The sequence below is a fragment of the Neoarius graeffei genome, chromosome 7 (assembly GCF_027579695.1).
Source record: "Neoarius graeffei isolate fNeoGra1 chromosome 7, fNeoGra1.pri, whole genome shotgun sequence".
NCBI classification, from domain to species: Eukaryota; Metazoa; Chordata; class Actinopteri; order Siluriformes; family Ariidae; genus Neoarius; species Neoarius graeffei.
Genome location: NC_083575.1, coordinates 38,928,136 through 38,946,456, shown reverse-complemented (window position 1 = coordinate 38,946,456; position 18,321 = coordinate 38,928,136). Strand labels below are relative to the sequence as shown.

The following is an 18,321-nucleotide window of genomic DNA, read 5'->3' as shown; positions in this document are numbered from 1 at the left end:
GGCAAAACAACAACTTTGAAAAATGAAGCAAAACATTTTTTGAAAGTAATATTTATATAAATACTGTATATATTAGAGAATGTATTTCAGTTTCTCACACAGCTAAATAATAACTCCGTTATAAAAAAATGCTTATTGATTATTATGGATGTTGCATTAGTCTTTAATAAATTATGAAATAAAAACAGCTCTCAAGACTCTGGAATCCTTCTGCACACTATAGTGCATTTAAGTGCATGCATGTGTGCAGAACTTCCCGAAGAGCTGTACGATTTCCATCACATGGTCACAACCTGAGCTGATAAGAATTTTGTGAACGAATTATACGGTTTCATTTTCATACACATGAAACTGCAAGAAAAGATTGTTAACGCCACCACTAATGTAGCACCAATAACCTTTTTGTCGTTATATTTGCACTACTTCACCACTACTACCTCTGCCATCTCTCATCAATCCAACTGATATGTCAATCTTTTTAATCTTTTGTTTGTCTAATTTTTATTTCAGTTTTATTTGTTATCTGTATGACAATTTCTTGCTACTGTAACACGTGAATTTCCCCGATGTGGGATCAATAAAGTGAATCTAATCTCATCTCATCTCATTATCTCGAGCCGCTTTATCCTGTTCTACAGGGTTGCAGGCAAGCTGGAGCCTATCCCAGCTGACTACGGGCGAAAGGCGGGGTACACCCTGGACAAGTCGCCAGGTCATCACAGGGCTGACACATAGACACAGACAACCATTCACACTCACATTCACACCTACGGTCAATTTAGAGTCACCAGTTAACCTAACCTGCATGTCTTTGGACTGTGGGGGAAACCGGAGCACCCGGAGGAAACCCACGCGGACACGGGGAGAACATGCAAACTCCACACAGAAAGGCCCTCGCCGGCCACGGGGCTCGAACCCGGACCTTCTTGCTGTGAGGCGACAGCGCTAACCACTACACCACCGTGCCGCCCGTGAATCTAATCTAATCTAATCTAATCTAATCTAATTATTATTATTACAATGTCGTACGCGTGAGACCGTTTCGGACGTCAGCTCACCTTTGCACTGCAGTCCTTGTCTCATCAGCCCCCACAGTAACGAGCCACAGTGGTCACAGAATGTGGGCACTTTGTAGTTGTGAATGCTGAATTTGTGGGGCATGTTCACACTAAAGCGCTGAGAGCCCACCTGCAGGGGGAGACCAAGCACACACCACCACAGCCGATCAGACGGGAAAACTTCCTCCGTTATACTCATTCTACCGCCTCTTATCTACATGCTTTTATGTCTCATATATTTGTAAATGTTCTATATATCTGACTTTCTTTCAACATTTTAGTATTTCGTACCTTCATGTGTTATTATAAATAAAAATTTCAAACAGCATGCATCGACCAGACAGTTATTGTTTCTTACCTCCTCGGCTGTATCCTCCTGTTTCTTTAGTCCTGCACACTTGGTTATGATAAGCTCATGACATCGTTTATGGACCACACATGTACACACTAACCAGCACAACACAGACAGAACACATGAGAACACGACCAGGTCACTTTAGACACTGATTTTTTTTTTTTTTTTAGATCTAGTAGGTTCTAGAGATAAATAGGGTTTTACCTTGACACTGATAGCCCTGCTTTCCAAGAACACCCCTGTGTGCAAAGAAAGAGGGAAAAAAAATGCTGTTTCATATATATATATATATATATATATATATATATATATATATATATATACAGTACTGTGCAAATGTTTTAGGTAGGTTCAAAGAAATGCTGTAAAGCAACGATATCCTTAAAAGGAATCAAATGAAATGTTTTTGTATAAAAAATATGATAAAGAGCCATAAAAAGTTATAAACTAATCTCAATATGTGTTGTCACAACCCTTTGCTTTCCAAAAAAAAAAAACACCCACACGTACTCTTGGGTACAATTTTGTGCAATTTTAGAAGGAAATTAGCGGCTACTTTTTACTTCATCTTGGAAAATCTGCCACAGCTCTTCTGCAGACTGTCACGTTTGCTTTTTTAAAATGTTCATTGTTTGTCAGAAAAGTGGTCTTTTATGTAATATGTTGCTTTCGTTTCAAACATTTTTCTGTAGCATTTAATTTTTTTGTTGGAAAAGTAATGTTTGGAAATATTACTTATGACTCAGTAATGCAATATAACATTTGTATTAAAATAGGTGCCGAAAACAATACTGTATATGAGGTTCATATGGAAACAAAAGCAAGTACACATGATTAAAGTCTCGCATCATAGAGATACAGTGACTCACGTTTACTCATTATGGCATTATAGAACCTACAATCTTGCCAGACACTAGCACAGAACCTTAGCTAGCACAATGCTTGAACTAATTCTACATAGGAGATTTTACAACCATCTCTATGAGCAAGACATGTTTATTAATCTTTAATCCATGTTTGTGTGGTGGTTTTGTATGGGTGAGTATGAATGTACAACCCCGATTCCAAAAAAGTTGGGACAAAGTACAAATTGTAAATAAAAATGGAATGCTATAATTTACAAATCTCAAAAACTGATATTGTATTCACAATAGAATATAGACAACATATCAAATGTCGAAAGTGAGACATTTTGAAATTTCATGCCAAATATTGGCTCATTTGAAATTTCATGACAGCAACACATCTCAAAAAAGTTGGGATGGGGCAATAAGAGGCTGGAAAAGTTAAAGGTACAAAAAAGGAACAGCTGGAGGACCAAATTGCAACTCATTAGGTCAATTGGCAATAGGTCATTAACATGACTAGGTATAAAAAGAGCATCTTGGAGTGGCAACGGCTCTCAGAAGTAAAGATGGGAAGAGGATCACCAATCCCCCTAATTCTGCGCCGACAAATAGTGGAGCAATATCAGAAAGGAGTTTGACAGTGTAAAATTGCAAAGAGTTTGAACATATCATCATCTACAGTGCATAATATCATCAAAAGATTCAGAGAATCTGGACGAATCTCTGTGCGTAAGGGTCAAGGCCGGAAAACCATACTGGGTGCCCGTGATCTTCGGGCCCTTAGACGGCACTGCATCACATACAGGCATGCTTCTGTATTGGAAATCACAAAATGGGCTCAGGAATATTTCCAGAGAACATTATCTGTGAACACAATTCACCGTGCCATCCGCCGTTGCCAGCTAAAACTCTATAGTTCAAAGAAGAAGCCGTATCTAAACGTGATCCAGAAGCGCAGACGTCTTCTCTGGGCCAAGGCTCATTTAAAATGGACTGTGGCAAAGTGGAAAACTGTTCTGTGGTCAGACGAATCAAAATTTGAAGTTCTTTATGGAAATCAGGGACGCCGTATCATTTGGACTAAAGAGAAGGACGACCCGAGTTGTTATCAGCGCTCAGTTCAGAAGCCTGCATCTCTGATGGTACGGGGTTGCATTAGTGCGTGTGGCATGGACAGCTTACACATCTGGAAAGACACCATCAATGCTGAAAGGTATATCCAGGTTCTAGAGCAACATGTGCTCCCATCCAGACGACGTCTCTTTCAGGGAAGACCTTGCATTTTCCAACATGACAATGCCAAACCACATACTGCATCAATTACAGCATCATGGCTGCGTAGAAGAAGGGTCTGGGTACTGAACTGGCCAGCCTGCAGTCCAGATCTTTCACCCACAGAAAACATTTGGTGCATCATAAAACGGAAGATACGACAAAAAAGACCTAAGACAGTTGAGCAACTAGAATCCTACATTAGACAAGAATGGGTTAACATTCCTATCCCTAAACTTGAGCAACTTGTCTCCTCAGTCCCCAGACGTTTACAGACTGTTGTAAAGAGAAAAGGGGATGTCTCACAGTGGTAAACATGGCCTTGTCCCAACTTTTTTGAGATGTGTTGTTGTCATGAAATTTAAAATCACCTAATTTTTCTCTTTAAATGATACATTTTCTCAGTTTAAACATTTGATATGTCATCTATGTTCTATTCTGAATAAAATATGGAATTTTGAAACTTCCACATCATTGCATTCCGTTTTTATTTACAATTTGTACTTTGTCCCAACTTTTTTGGAATCGGGGTTGTATGTGTATGAATAGTGCATGTCATCTCCAGTGGTGTAGTGGTTAGCACTGTCGCCTCACAGCAAGAAGGTCCTGGGTTTGAGCCCTGTGGCTGACGGGGGCCTTTCTGTGTGGAGTTTGCATGTTCTGCCCATGTCTGTGTGGGTTTTCTCCAGGTGCTCCGGTTTCCCCCACAGTCCAAAGACATGCAGGTTAGGTTAATTGGTGGCTCTAAGTTGACCGTAGGCGTGAATGGTTGTTTACGGATAATGGATGGATGGATCTCCAGTAAAACACCTCAATGCTGGGAGCATTATCTTCTTAAACCCCTCAGTAATGCTTTAAATTAAGTTCCCTTACCTGACATCATTTCATATGAATAAACCATGGCCTTTAGCATTATCCATCCATCCATTTTCTGTAGTCGCTTTATCCTGTTCTACAGGGTCGCAGGCAAGCTGGAGCCTATCCCAGCTGACTACGGGCGAAAGGCGGGGTACACCCTGGACAAGTCGCCAGGTCATCACAGGGCTGACACATAGACACAGACAACCATTCACACTCACGGTCAATTTAGAGTCACCAGTTAACCTAACCTGCATGTCTTTGGACTGTGGGGGAAACCGGAGCACCTGGAGAACATGCAAACTCCGTACAGAAAGGCCCTTGCTGACCACGGGGCTCAAACCTGGACCTTGTTGCTGTGAGGCGACAGCGCTAACCACAACACCACCGTGCCGCCCTTATTTCGTTATGTTGTTAACTTTAGGTTTATTAACGCTGAAGTTCATGGTTTGTTAATGCTAATTAATGTAGCAAATAATGTTAGTTATAAGCAAACCTACACCGATCAGTCAGAAAATTAAAAACACTGACAGCTAAAGTGAATTAGGCAGCAAGAGAACAGTCAGTTGTTGAAGTTGATGTGTTGTAAGCAGGAAAAATAGCCAAGTGTAAGGATATGAATGACTTTGACAAGGGCCAAATTGTGATCGCGAGATGACTGGGTCTGAGCATCTCCAAAATGGCACATCTTGTGGGGTGTTCCTGCAGTGGCTAGTTAAAAAGTTAATGCTGACACCTTTCTGTTTTAGCCAGCATTAACTTTTTCAGCAGTTTGTGCTACAGTAGCTCTTCTGCAGGATTGGACCATATGGACTAGCCTTCGTGCCCCATGCGAATCAATGAGCCTTCAACACCCATGACCCTGTCGCCGGTTCACCGGTTATCCTTCCTTGGACCACTTTTGGTTGGTACTAACCACTGCAACTAGGAACACCCCATAAGATGTGCCATTTTGGAGATGCTCAGACCCAGTCATCTAGCCGTCATAATTTGTCCCTTGTCAAAGTCGCTCAGATCCTTACACTTGCCCATTTTTCCTGCTTCCAACACATCAACTTCAACAACTGACTGTTCTCTTGCTGCCTAATACCTGTATATCCCACTCCTCGACAGGTGCCACTGTAACAACATAATGTAAATCACTTCACGTGTCAGTGTTTTTAATTTTATGGCTGATCGGTGCAAATGTAAATGTTACCCATAACACCTCTAGAAATGTGGAAGTACAACATTTGTAGCATGTAGCATGTGTGTTGCAGCATTTTATTGGCTGAACATGCGATAGTGCACACACGCACAATAAATGCATTCATTAAACTCCTGCCTGCGATGATTTATGACTTACTGGCAACAGGTTCCAGCCAAAAAGACACTGTATTTAGGGGGAAGACAACACAGACTGGAGTGTATGTGTGTAAACAGATGGGAAAGCACACACAGACCTGCCAGTGTCTTGTGCAAACAACCTCAGAGTCGTAATCTGGAATATACTCACCTGCTGCACCTCACTCTGTTACACAAGCTCATTCTCTATTGTGTCTGTATGTCCTTGTAAACAAAACTGATTCTCCCAAAGCTAGCTTGTCTCTGTTATCACACCGGAGTCTGTGCAGATGTGTTCACTCACCAGATGAACTCGCGGCAATGTGAGCAATAGGTGGGTTGTCTCAGGTAGGTGGCCATGAACTTGTGCCCATTGACCTGGTGCACTCTCCTCCGCACCGCTCCCTGCCTTTTCCTGGGACGCATACGCTCGCGAAACACTCTCTCTTCATTCTCAAAGCTGCCTGCTGATAAACACATGCACATACACATATCACAAACCTGTGCACCTGTACGGACATGTCAGATTTAACACAAGAGGGCAAAAATAGCCCATGGCGTCTCATGTTTCTGCAGCTCCCTTTTCAAAGCTTACAATAATTGACTTTTATACCATAGCATCATATGACATTTAGAAAACATAATGCATTTCTACACAATCAACACATTCCTTGGAATAACATTATTGCAGTTTTTACTGTTGATACTAAAGAAAGTATCCGACATATGCCAAATAAAGGATTAAAGGTTATATTTAAAACAGGCGATAAAGATTTTTTTTCCCCATCAAACCCACATGAATTTCTCAAATAAAACTTGCAAATCCAGAATACAGAGGCTCTCAGTGTCATACTTGCCAACTCTACCGATTCATACGGTAGTCTACGGATTTGGACAGGTGAATACCACCTATCGCTTTTAGTTCTAAAAAACTACTGCATAAAAAAAATAATGAATGAACATTGTTGGATTCGCTCTTCTGACCTCGCTTCAGCTATTTTCGATACAGGGGATACAAGTATATAGCGTCAAATAGTCATATGAAGTGCAGCCGAGAGCCAGTGGAACGGTGCGACGATAATGGTGAATCGAAATTTAATTTAATCTAAACCTAAAGCATGTATTTTGTGAAGTATGTCGTTCCGATTTTCCGATCAATTTTCTTCAAATATGGCACTCAGAATGCACAAGAATGCACCATTTTACACTGTTTTTAATTTGCGCTAGCAGCAATAGCGCAAATTGTTCCTCTCACTCAGACTTTCTACTTTATAATTATTATTATTATTATTATCCTAATGTGTTTTAGGACACTATTTCTCCCTCAGTTTTCAACCAATCATCACCCAATTTCACATGAATACCACCTCTGGGCTGAATTACATTGCTATGACTTTTGGTGCTGATCTGGATCACTGACCTAGAATGATCCATGAAAAACAGGATATTTTTTCAATCACTTATAACTCTGACAATTTTCATGATTTTTTCAATCAGTTTTTTTTCAGGGTGGCACGGTGCAACTTTTCCTTGACCTTCAATTGACAAAGGTCATCTAGCGCAAATTACTGTGACTTTAGTCACAGTCTCTATCTGTTTTTTTCTTTTTTCAAAATTTTCCAGGGGAGTATATCCCCGGACCCCACTAGAAGGGCGAGACTGCATCATGCAATCTGATCTACCACCGCTTTTCATTATGTGGGACTTGGCAAGCATGCAACGTGTTTGCATGGAACACTACAGACGTTTCTTATGCAATGATTCTCAAACTACTTTCTACAAATACCACTTGGGGTCCTAAGTTTTAACACTTTTAATCAAAATAGGGCACATCAACGTGATTAACTGATGTATGATATGTAACCAGGCACACGATCGAACATCTCTGTAGTGCTCATGGAGTGGAGTTTTGGTTATGGGATGGTGGAATTATTTTTTGTGATGGCAGCCTTTGATCCGCTTGTCTAAGCCAGAAAGAGATAAGGATTGTGACTAAAGTTAATTCCTTCATTTAGTCATTCATTTGCCAAGCGCGCGCACACACACATACACAAACCTAAGGACAATTTCACATTGCCAATTCACCTACCAGTATGTTTTTGGGAGGAAACTGAATTACCCAGGGGAATCCCATGTGAAAAACAAAGAGAGTAACCTGAGCTCAGGATCAAACAGGGACAATGACGCTGTGAGATGGTACCTGGTGCTGCCCATGAACGAAGTTTTAGAAAAGAAACCGAAATGGCAGGAAATACCATGCAAAGAGAGTCCAGTGAACAGCGAACAACAGAAACTGATTTTTCTGAAGTAAAACCTTATTGTGCTTTAATAATTTCTCTAGTAGTGAAATTATCCAGCCCTGTGATGACCTGGCGACTTGTCCAGGGTGTACCCCGCCTCTCGCCCGTAGTCAGCTGGGATAGGCTCCAGCTTGCCTGCGACCCTGTAGAACAGGATAAAGCGGCTAGAGATAATGAGATGAGATGAGTGAAATTATCCAAAAAACAAACAAACAAACATGTATTATGAACTTACAAAGTCATAGCTCCAGGGTATGAGTCATCGCTCCAGGGTATGATTTCCAGGGTTTGATCCTGAGCTCAGAATGGAGTTACTATGCATGTTATCCCTTGTGAGTTTTCTTCTGAGTTCTCTGGTTTCCTCCCACCTCCCAAAAACATACAAATAGGCAGACTAGTGTAATATTAGTTCCTGTCCTGTTCTTCATCCTCACACACACACACATGAGGATCTTCAAGCATTTGAAAGACATTCTTGTCTGTTTCCCTAAATATTGTTTGCATTACTAAGAATAAATATTAGGATAATGATATTTAACAATTATTCACTGAAGGCGAAGTGAACGTCGGTGAATAATAACAGAGACGAAGTCGAGGTTACTATTCACCGATATTCACTGAGCCTGAGGCAGATAATTGTTTTAGTATAAATACGCAGGTGATTATTTAAAAAAAATTATAAATAAAAATAAAAAAATTTATTTCAAACCTCAAAAGCAGCATGCAAATGTAATAATGGCGTGGCGCAGGCTTGCGTCGCTTATCTTTGCAGACTCACATAAAATACTTTGTTTTGAAATAGATAAAATAAATCACAATTCCACCTTCCCTTTGAATAGTTTTATACCCAACTTCATAGCATTTTCACAGCATTTTCTTTCATAATTTCTCATTCTTCCTCATTTACAGGGATGAAGTGTAAGTGAGGCTGCCATTTTGCTGAGTGATTCAAGGTGATTATCGAGAAATAGTCTGAATCTCTCGACCAATCAGAGCACACGATTTCCTATAATCACCTGCATATTTATACTAAAATATTTTAGAACATATTTAAACTCCCGGGCGGCACGATGGTGTAGTGGTTAGCGCTGTCGCCTCACAGTAAGAAGGTCCTGGGTTCGAGCCCCGCGGCCGACGAGGGCCTTTCTGTGCGGAGTTTGCATGTTCTCCCCGTGTCCGCGTGGGTTTCCTCCGGGTGCTCCGGTTTCCCCCACAGTCCAAAGACATGCAGATTAGGTTAACTGGTGACTCTGAATTGACCATAGGTGTGAATGTGAGTGTGAATGGCTGTCTGTGTCTATGTGTCAGCCCTGTGATGACCTGGCGACTTGTCCAGGGTGTACCCTGCCTTTCGCCCGTAGTCAGCTGGGATAGGCTCCAGCTTGCCTGCGACCCTGTAGAACAGGATAAAGTGGCTAGAGATGATGAGATAATTTTACTCAATAAATCAAGGACGATGGTCAGGGTCAGCAGAGCATCTATTGTAGAACGGAGCACAAGGGTTAAAATATCAAGTCAAGTCAAGTCAACTTTATTGTCAAATATGCTATACATGCTCGACATACAGCACAGATGAAATATCAGTCCTCTCTGACCACGGTGCAAACAGGCAATGCAATAAATAAAAATAAAATAATTGAAAAAAAAGCCAAACAAACAATATAAACAGTATAAACACTCTAGATAGGAACTAGACATAGACTAAACACTCAAACAATATAAACAGTATAAATAAACAGTATAAACACTAGATAAGAACTACACACAGACTAAATACTCAGACAATATAAACAGTATAAACACTCTAGATAAATATGCGTTATATATGGGACATTCCACCGAATGGGTGCCATTTGCTTGTTGTACCACCCCCAAATTAAACTTAATTTGTTATATCTTTTCAACACTGATTATAAAACACATATTTAACTATTCAAAATGTGTATTGGTCAACCTCAGGCTACGTTACAAGGTTTGGAAGTCAAAGATGGCTGCATTTTTTTCAGTCCCGTTACCAAAACTCTGAAAGTAACAGGACTGAGTTTTTAGCCTAGGATTAGCTAATACATGGAATTAAGCCACATGGCGTCATCGCTAATAGCATGACCACACTTAGCACATTCTAGTCTCATCTCATCTCGTTATCTGTAGCCGCTTTATCCTGTTCTACAGGGTCACAGGCAAGCTGGAGCCTATCCCAGCTGACTACGGGCGAAAGGCGGGGTACACCCTGGACAAGTCGCCAGGTCATCACAGGGCTGACACATAGACACAGACAACCATTCACACTCACATTCACACCTACGGTCAATTTAGAGTCACCAGTTAACCTAACCTGCATGTCTTTGGACTGTGGGGGAAACCGGAGCACCTGGAGGAAACCCACGCAGACACGGGGAGAACATGCAAACTCCACACAGAAAGGCCCTCGCCGGCCACGGGGCTTGAACCCGGACCTTCTTGCTGTGAGGCGACAGCGCTAACCACTACACCACCATGCCGCCGCACATTCTAGTGATTTACCAAAAATCTGTATTTTTAAAATAAACAAATATCATCTAAGAAATAATTTAAGTAACAGGACAGTATGTTGACATTGACCTTATCAGTCAAAGTTAAAAAATCATCAAATATACAGAAAAGTAAATGAGAGAACTAACTTTTGGTCTTCCCATGGCGTTCAGAAGACACAACTGATGTAACTTCCTGTTGAGCATGTGATTTATGGAATGTTCCAAATTTGTCAGATGAGGTTTTTGGGTAACAGGACTGAGTGAAAACCCAGGGACACGACTAAAATGTGTATTTTAACTAAGATATTGTGGATTTCTCATGAAAAAAATATATTTAAACCATGGATAGGATATGGAGTCACACAACAGTGCAAAAGAAATACTGTTTCTGAAGGATTTTAATCATAATATTTCATAGTTAAGTATAAAGTTAGAGTGCGGGGACAGGTAACACATGCTATTTTTCAGTGTTTTAGGTAGTTTTTATTAATCCTTACAATTATATATCTTAAATTTGAAATCAGATCAATGTGCAGGACATTCTGCGTAATAAGGAAATGTATTTTAAAGTACATTTTTATGTGCATTCATACATATAATTTTCTAGGGACGGAAATGGCACCGATTCAGTGGAATGGCTCATATCATTGCATATAATATTCATATACTGTACATCATCTCAGTACGACCTCTCAGGATGTAACACATGCTTAGACGTGTTTGTGTTTGCCTTCACTGGGGCCAAACAGAGCCAGTGATCAATGGATTGACGGAGCTCAGCACTGACCACATCACCAATATTGGACATCTAATCAAACCTAAACGCATGAGTGCATGTACAGATGAGAGTGGTGTATGAGCACTACTCCGGCGGAAGAGATAAACATATTCTGTGCATATCCTACCCTCCAGAAAGCTGTTCTTCATGATGGGGAATGTAAAGATGTTCCCTGGCATGTCCTCCGAATTGGTATTTACCTTCATATTCAATGCTCCTGTGTCACAGTCCCTGTTTAAAAAATCCATTCTAGCTCCAGCCCCCAACAAGTCAAAACTAGAATTCACAAAGGACTATTGACCAATTGCATTAACTTCAGTCGTAATGAAGTGCCTTGAAAGGCTAACTGAAGATTACATTTGCTCGTCACTGCCTGCCACTCTGGACCCACAACAATGTGCTTACCATCCTAGCAGCCTTCGTTCACTCTATATACTCTAAGAAGCTGTGTGTGAAAGCCCTGAAACGATTACAGCTTGGCATTTAACACCCTAGCCCCCTAAGAATCTCATAACCAAGCTTGCAGATCTAGGAGAAGATCTTGCACATCTCTCTATGTGACCCGACCCTGAACTTCTTGATCGGCAGGCCTCAAGTGTTTAGAGCTGGCAGACACACCTCTCCAACCTTCATCTTCAGTATGAGAGCCCCACAGGGCTGTATCCTGGGCCCCCTGCTGTACTTCCTTTCCACACATGACTGCATCGCCATTTCCCACTCCAATTGCTGACAACGCCCAGTGATGAGAAAACTTACCTGAGGGAAGTGGATAACCTGACATGCTGGTCCGAGGAAAACAATATCCACCTGAATGTCAGCAAGACAAAGGGAATGATTGTGGAATTTGGGAGGGGCACTACCAGCTCCACAACATCAACCTCATTTGAGAGGGCACAGAGCTTTATATATAGCATCCAGAATTTTAACATGCATCACACACCAACATAAAAGCAAAGAAGGTGCACCATTGTCTGTACCACCTCAGGCAGCTACAGAAATTCAGGTTGCACTCAGAGATATGAAGGACTTTGTGTTTAAAAGTGGCTGATGCGTCTATCCAGGATACAGCTGAGTAGTTGCGGGATTAAGTGCCTTGCCCAAGGACCCAAAATTGGCAGCTTGGTGATGTTAAGATTTGAACTCACAACCTGATCATCATTAGTCCAGACTCTTAAGCCAGTTTTACACTCTGTGATTCCAGCGGGCTTTTCCAATTATTACTTGGACAGGACAAGATAATCCCAAAAGAATTCTATACCAGGTTGTGTGATAACATGTTCTTCATGTCAGATTAAACGATGAAGGTAGCTATCCACTGTGCTGCTGCAAAAAGGAAATTTCCCCATTGTGGGATAATAAAGGTCTTCTTATCTTATTTTATCTTATCATAATACGTTCTGCCATACTGCATGCACAGGGACTCAGGTTCGTAGCTCTTTAATTGGAAAGCATAAAAATAGATACACATTGTCATAATAGTAATTATTCTATCCACATTCACTGGATATGAGCAATCGCATGCTCTGATTAGTTACTCTACTACTAGTCTGTCAGCTTACCGTATATACCCTGAGTAGAGAAAAACAAAATGGCGGCACATGCTGCTGAACCAACTGATGAAATAAAATCTCTACGTGAAAACAAAACCCCAAAAAAGCAACAAAATATGGAATAAAAGTATTTGATGGTAAGAACATGTCTTTTTTTATTTTTCAAGAATTATTATTAGCATTTTTCACAAATTGCTACTGTCAATTCGCCGGTTTGTTTACATTCGAAGTGGAAATGATTTTGTCGGATGTTTTGTATAAAGTTTTTATTTATCGAATTTGCAAAAAATAAAAATGCTCCGTTTCTCAAAATCCAGTGAATGTGGATAGAATAAAACAGTTATTCCAATCAATCTCGTCGTACATGGCTTCAAGGCGACGAGGTGCTCATGTACGACTCGATTTCGTGGAATAATTGTTAAATAAACTCTATGAATAGAGCATTTATACACTAATTAGCTAGCTGCACACCGGGAAACTGTAATTTATCCACTGTTTCCATGTCACATTTCCTTTTTGTCCTGTCATGATATAACAGTGATGACACATGATAACCATTCTGTCTGCTGACAATTCAACAAACTGTTCTTCTTTTAAATCCGATATATTTTGGTGTTTGTAGCTGTCCCGTGAGTGTAATCATACGATGACTTCCCATTGGTAGATTTTAGATGAGTGTTACAGCATGGGGGCGGTATGGTGGTGCAGTGGTTAGCGCTATTAGCTCACAGTAAGATGGCTCCGGGTTCGAACTTCATGGCCGACGGTGGCCTTTTTGCGTGGAGTTTCCATGTTTCCCCCTGTGTCTGTGTGGGTTTCCCCTGGGTGCTCTGGTTTCTCCCCACAGTTCAAAGAAATGCAGATTTGGTTAAATACCCAGCCACTGGGGTTGCACAAGCCAGTGCATATTTAGTGCCGGTCCCAAGCCCGGTTAGCTTGGGGAGGGTTGCGTCAGGAAGGGCATCCGGTGTAAAAAAACTATGCCAAATCAAATATGCGCTTCATAAAATTGGGAAGAATGATTCACTGTGGCAACCACTAATGGAAGTAGCCAAAAGAAGAAAGTTGTAGCTGTAGTTATACTTTGAGATTTTAAGCAAAATTTTCTGATACTGCCAGAACTTTGTCATTGGCTGTCTTTGGTCACAGCGGCACTAAATCAGTCCTCAGTAACCATGTCACGTTATACATTCTGAGATCACCAATCTCAAGGTCCACCCAAAGATTATCCTTTACGATGTATAATTGTGCCTGCGACAGCAAAATCAGGATGAAAATCATACAGCGTAAATCCAACCTTAACCACCCGAGCCTGATTCACCACTGCCATCATATGCCATAAAACGCATCCATCATGCTAATGCTGACAAAGCAACAGCACCGCACCAAACAGGGCTTTGCAAGTACATCACTGAAGACAGGCTCCTAAACCTATACCAGAAAAAGAGGTATAGGACAAACGCTAAGAGGATCACCAAGGATCTCTGCAACCCAAACAATGCCCTCTTCTCAACACTGCTGTCTGAAAAGTGCCCCTGCAGCATGAACACCAACACCGAAAGGCTTAAGAAGGAGCTTTTTCTTTTGGTTGTCTCGCTCCAGACTGCACTACACTCTACATGGATACTTACCGTAGTTCTGCATTTTTATCGATACATCATACAGTAACAAAGATTCATCTCAATATTTAATCATGTGTTTATATTCTGTACAACTCTACACATGGCTGCTTTCACCAGTCAAAGAAGAAGAAGAAGAAACCTTTATTCGTCATATGCACACTTCAAGCACAGTGAAATTCATCCTCTGCATTTAACCCATCTGAAGCAGTGAACGCACGCACACACCCAGAGCAGTGGGCAGCCCAAAGCGCCCAGGGAGCAGTCAGGGGTTCGGTACCTTGCTCAAGGGCACCTCAGCCCAAGGCCACCCCACGTCAACCTAACCTGCATGTCTTTGGACTGTGGGGGAAACCGGAGCACCCGGAGGAAACCCACGCAGACACGGGGAGAACATGCAAACTCCACACAGAAAGGCCCTCGCCAGCCGCTGGGCTCGAACCCGGAACCTTCTTCCTGTGAGGCAACAGCGCTAACCACTACACCACCGTGCCACCCATAGAAACATCATGTGCATATTTAGTACACAGTACTGTGCAAAACTCTTAGGCACCTGATTTTTTTTTCATCCAAACTTTGTTACTGATTTCTATTTTATGACTTCTACATTATCGAGTCAGTACAAAAACATTTTAGAGTCCAAATGTTCATTTTCCAGCACAAAATTAAATGCTACAGGAAAAAAAAAAGTTTGTTTCTGAGCAGCATATTACATAAGAGAGCACTTTTCAGATTAAAAAAGAAAACATCACGAAGGCTGCTGGGTTTTGGTGCAAAACTAAGAAGCAAGTGTGACAGTCAAAGTGTCCAGAAGAACTGTGGCTGGTTCTGTAAGATGCTCAGTAAAACCCAGTGTTGTAGTCGAGTCACTAAACCTTGAGTCCAAGTCCAGTCTCGAGTCCTCAGTGGGCAAGTCCAAGTCATTAAAAAAAAATTTCGAATCAAGTCCACTATTGATCCGAGTCGAGTCCGAGAACAAGACTCCAACCACACCATTTGACGGTGGCTGTTTTAGCACCATTAACATTAGTTTGTTCCTGTACATGACGTATGAACAGGTGAATGTGCGTTCTCTTTGTCAGGGAGTGCGAAGTATTCTGTCAGAGATGGTTGGGAGATGGATGTAAGTGCAGAAGGTGTGCTATTAATACAAGTGAAGACAGGTAAACAATCCAGAATGGGAGGTAAAATCGTAAAACAGTGAAACAGGCAATAGGTCGAGTGAGACACAAACAGGCTATCGTAGACTCGGCAGAATCAAAGACAAGAAACAGGAAATCAGGGATCAGGAAACCAAACAAGGAAATAAGGATCAGTAACGTGTCAGCAACGCAAGTCAATACTTCACAAAGTAAGTGGGTTTTCACAGTTTTTATATAGGCGTGCTGAGTGCGCCTTAATCCTGTGCAGGTGCGAGTCATTTACGGCATACGTGAGAGTCCGCTTGGCGCACATGCTGTCCGGAGCGCACTTGAGAGTCTATCTGATGCACGCAGCAAGGCGCACAGGTATGACACTCTTGCACGAAATCAGTACAAAATTAATGCAGATATAAATATCTTATGCCAAATTATTATGGCATGTTACAGAAAATAAAGAAAAAAATCCAAGCGTTCGTCTCCAATTTACGAGTCCGAATGCAGTTAATGCACGAGTCCAAGTCGATGGCTTGCATCAGTGCTCAAGTCCAAGTCGAGTCACGAGTCCTTAAAATTAGGGCCCGAGTCGGTCTCGAGGACTACAAGCCTGGTAAAACCTACAGCTCATTTTCTTATAAAACTGCACTCATTGTACAGTACCTGAGACTACGAGTTTTTTTAAAGCAAAGGGTCGTCTCACACCAAATATTGACTTTATTTCATTTATTATGAACTCAGTGCTGTTTACAGTATTTTTTTTAATGTTGAAACTTTTTCATTTCATTATTTTTTTAAGCCATTTTTGGTCCATTTTTCTTTATATGTGCCTAATACTTTTGTACAGTGCTGTACAATCGATGAAATCGACATTAATTTACATATTCCATTGTAGGCTTGTAGTATTTAGCACTGATCTGTGTTAAATACTACAAGCTAATTAATGATGCACACAGATCAGTTAATGCATGAGTCATTGATACACACTTGATACGTGTGTATCAAGTGTGTCCTTTGTATATGTACCTTCTTTCTTTCAAAATTCCTCTTGCACTTTTAACTTGCTTTGTTGGCAAGCAAGCGTTTCACTGTACACTGGACACTGTATGATTGTGTATGTGACGAATAAAACTCCCTCTCTCACACACACACACACACACACACACACACACACACACACACACACACACACACACACTATTTCACTGTCTGGGGAAAATGCAGAACAGTGATCACTCTCGAGTATTCCCTCGTGTGTCTATATCATTCTGCTGAGGATGGAAAGAGAGCGAGAGCTCAATCTGCCACCACAACCGTCAGTTAAAGAGACAGGCAGCACTGCAGTTGTGAACTAGATAGAACTCGATGTCAACGGCGTCGATGGGGATGCCTCTGCCTGGTAGACTACACGCCTTATTAAGTTGTGATTTGGGGATGGACATTTGACCTCACAGTAATCTTGACCTGTGACCTTTTAACCTCAAAATCTAATCAGTTCATGTTTGTCCCCAAATGCACAAATGGTGAAAGTTTGGTGAAATTCCTTTCATTTGCCTTGGAGATATTGTGTTCACAAGGTTTTCAGACAGACATTTGACCTCACAGTGACCTTGACCTCAGACCTTTTTATCTCAAAATCTAATCATTTCATCTTTGTCCCAAAGTGCACAAATGGTGAAAGTTTGGTGAAATTCTTTTCATTAGTCTTTGAGATATGGCGTTCACAAGGTTTGGGGATGGACATTTGACCTCACAGTAATCTTGACCTGTGACCTTTTAACCTCAAAATCTAATTAGTTCATGTTTGTCCCAAAGCGCACAAAAATGGTGAAAGTTTGGTGAAATTCCTTTCATTAGCCTTTGAGATATCGTGTTCACAAGGTTTCGGGACGGACGCACGCACGGACGCACAGACAGACGGACAACCCGAAAACATAATGCCTCTTGCACCTTAAGGTGGTGGAGGCATAAAAAATGATGGCTGAAAAAGTCAGCACAAATAAACAAGCATACACACACACTCTCTCTCGCAAACAGAGTATGATGTATGCACAGTATTTGAGTATCAACATTCAAGTGTTCTCCGGAACTGAGCTTTCATTCTGAACTAAAACATGAAGATGAACAAGAGGCCAGGTCATGCAGCGTTACAGTTTCTCAAGCAGAGCAGACACTTTTTGTTTCCTTTAAAGGCACTGATTGTTCGACTAAATGCTGTTCAAGTTCGCTTGTATACTTCTCGTCTTGTATATTACTGTGCATGTGTGTTTTGACTCCATTAAACCAGACTTTCCACTATGTCCAAGTGTCATTTCTTAGTATTTCTCAAACGCAGCCCTTTGGTCACCTGAGGTGGCTTTGACCTTTGGTTGTCTCTGACATTAAAGGGGAACTGAAGGCAATTTTTTTATCATCAAAATTCTATTTATCCCATTTTATTAAATATAGGAATGTATTTCTGATAGCTATTCTGTCACTGCTATAGCAAGTTATGAGTGTTTGAAATATGCTCTGTAATATATCAGTCCATATGTCAAAGCAATGGCCGTAAACGAGATTCGCTGAGACCTGTGCGAGACATCGTAGGACGGAAGTAAAACGTACAGTGGAAATCAAAGTGACCGACAACTGCCAATGTCGTCAAAAGACGCGCACGCCCTTTTTCGAATGCTGATGTCATCAAGCCGGAAGTTTTGGTTGTTTTGATAGCA

General features: G+C 41.2%; 1 protein-coding gene across 3 annotated transcripts in view; it reads right to left on the bottom strand.

The window, feature by feature from the left end:
- Nucleotides 1-18,321, bottom strand: part of prkceb (protein kinase C, epsilon b) — a 253,399-nt gene that overhangs the window by 108,889 nt on the left and 126,189 nt on the right. For 2 of the 3 annotated variants that reach the window (XR_009655046.1, XM_060925607.1), the window contains exons 3-6: nt 6,019-6,181; nt 1,618-1,652; nt 1,417-1,505; nt 1,059-1,188 (exon numbers count right to left, since the gene is read on the bottom strand). Coding sequence is in view for 2 of the 3 variants with exons in the window: in XM_060925607.1 (XP_060781590.1) it covers nt 1,059-1,188; nt 1,417-1,505; nt 1,618-1,652; nt 6,019-6,181 (417 nt within the window). In the remaining variant the exon portion in view is untranslated. The remainder of the gene's footprint in view (nt 1-1,058; nt 1,189-1,416; nt 1,506-1,617; nt 1,653-6,018; nt 6,182-18,321) is intronic. The other variant, XM_060925608.1, reaches the window with a different exon arrangement.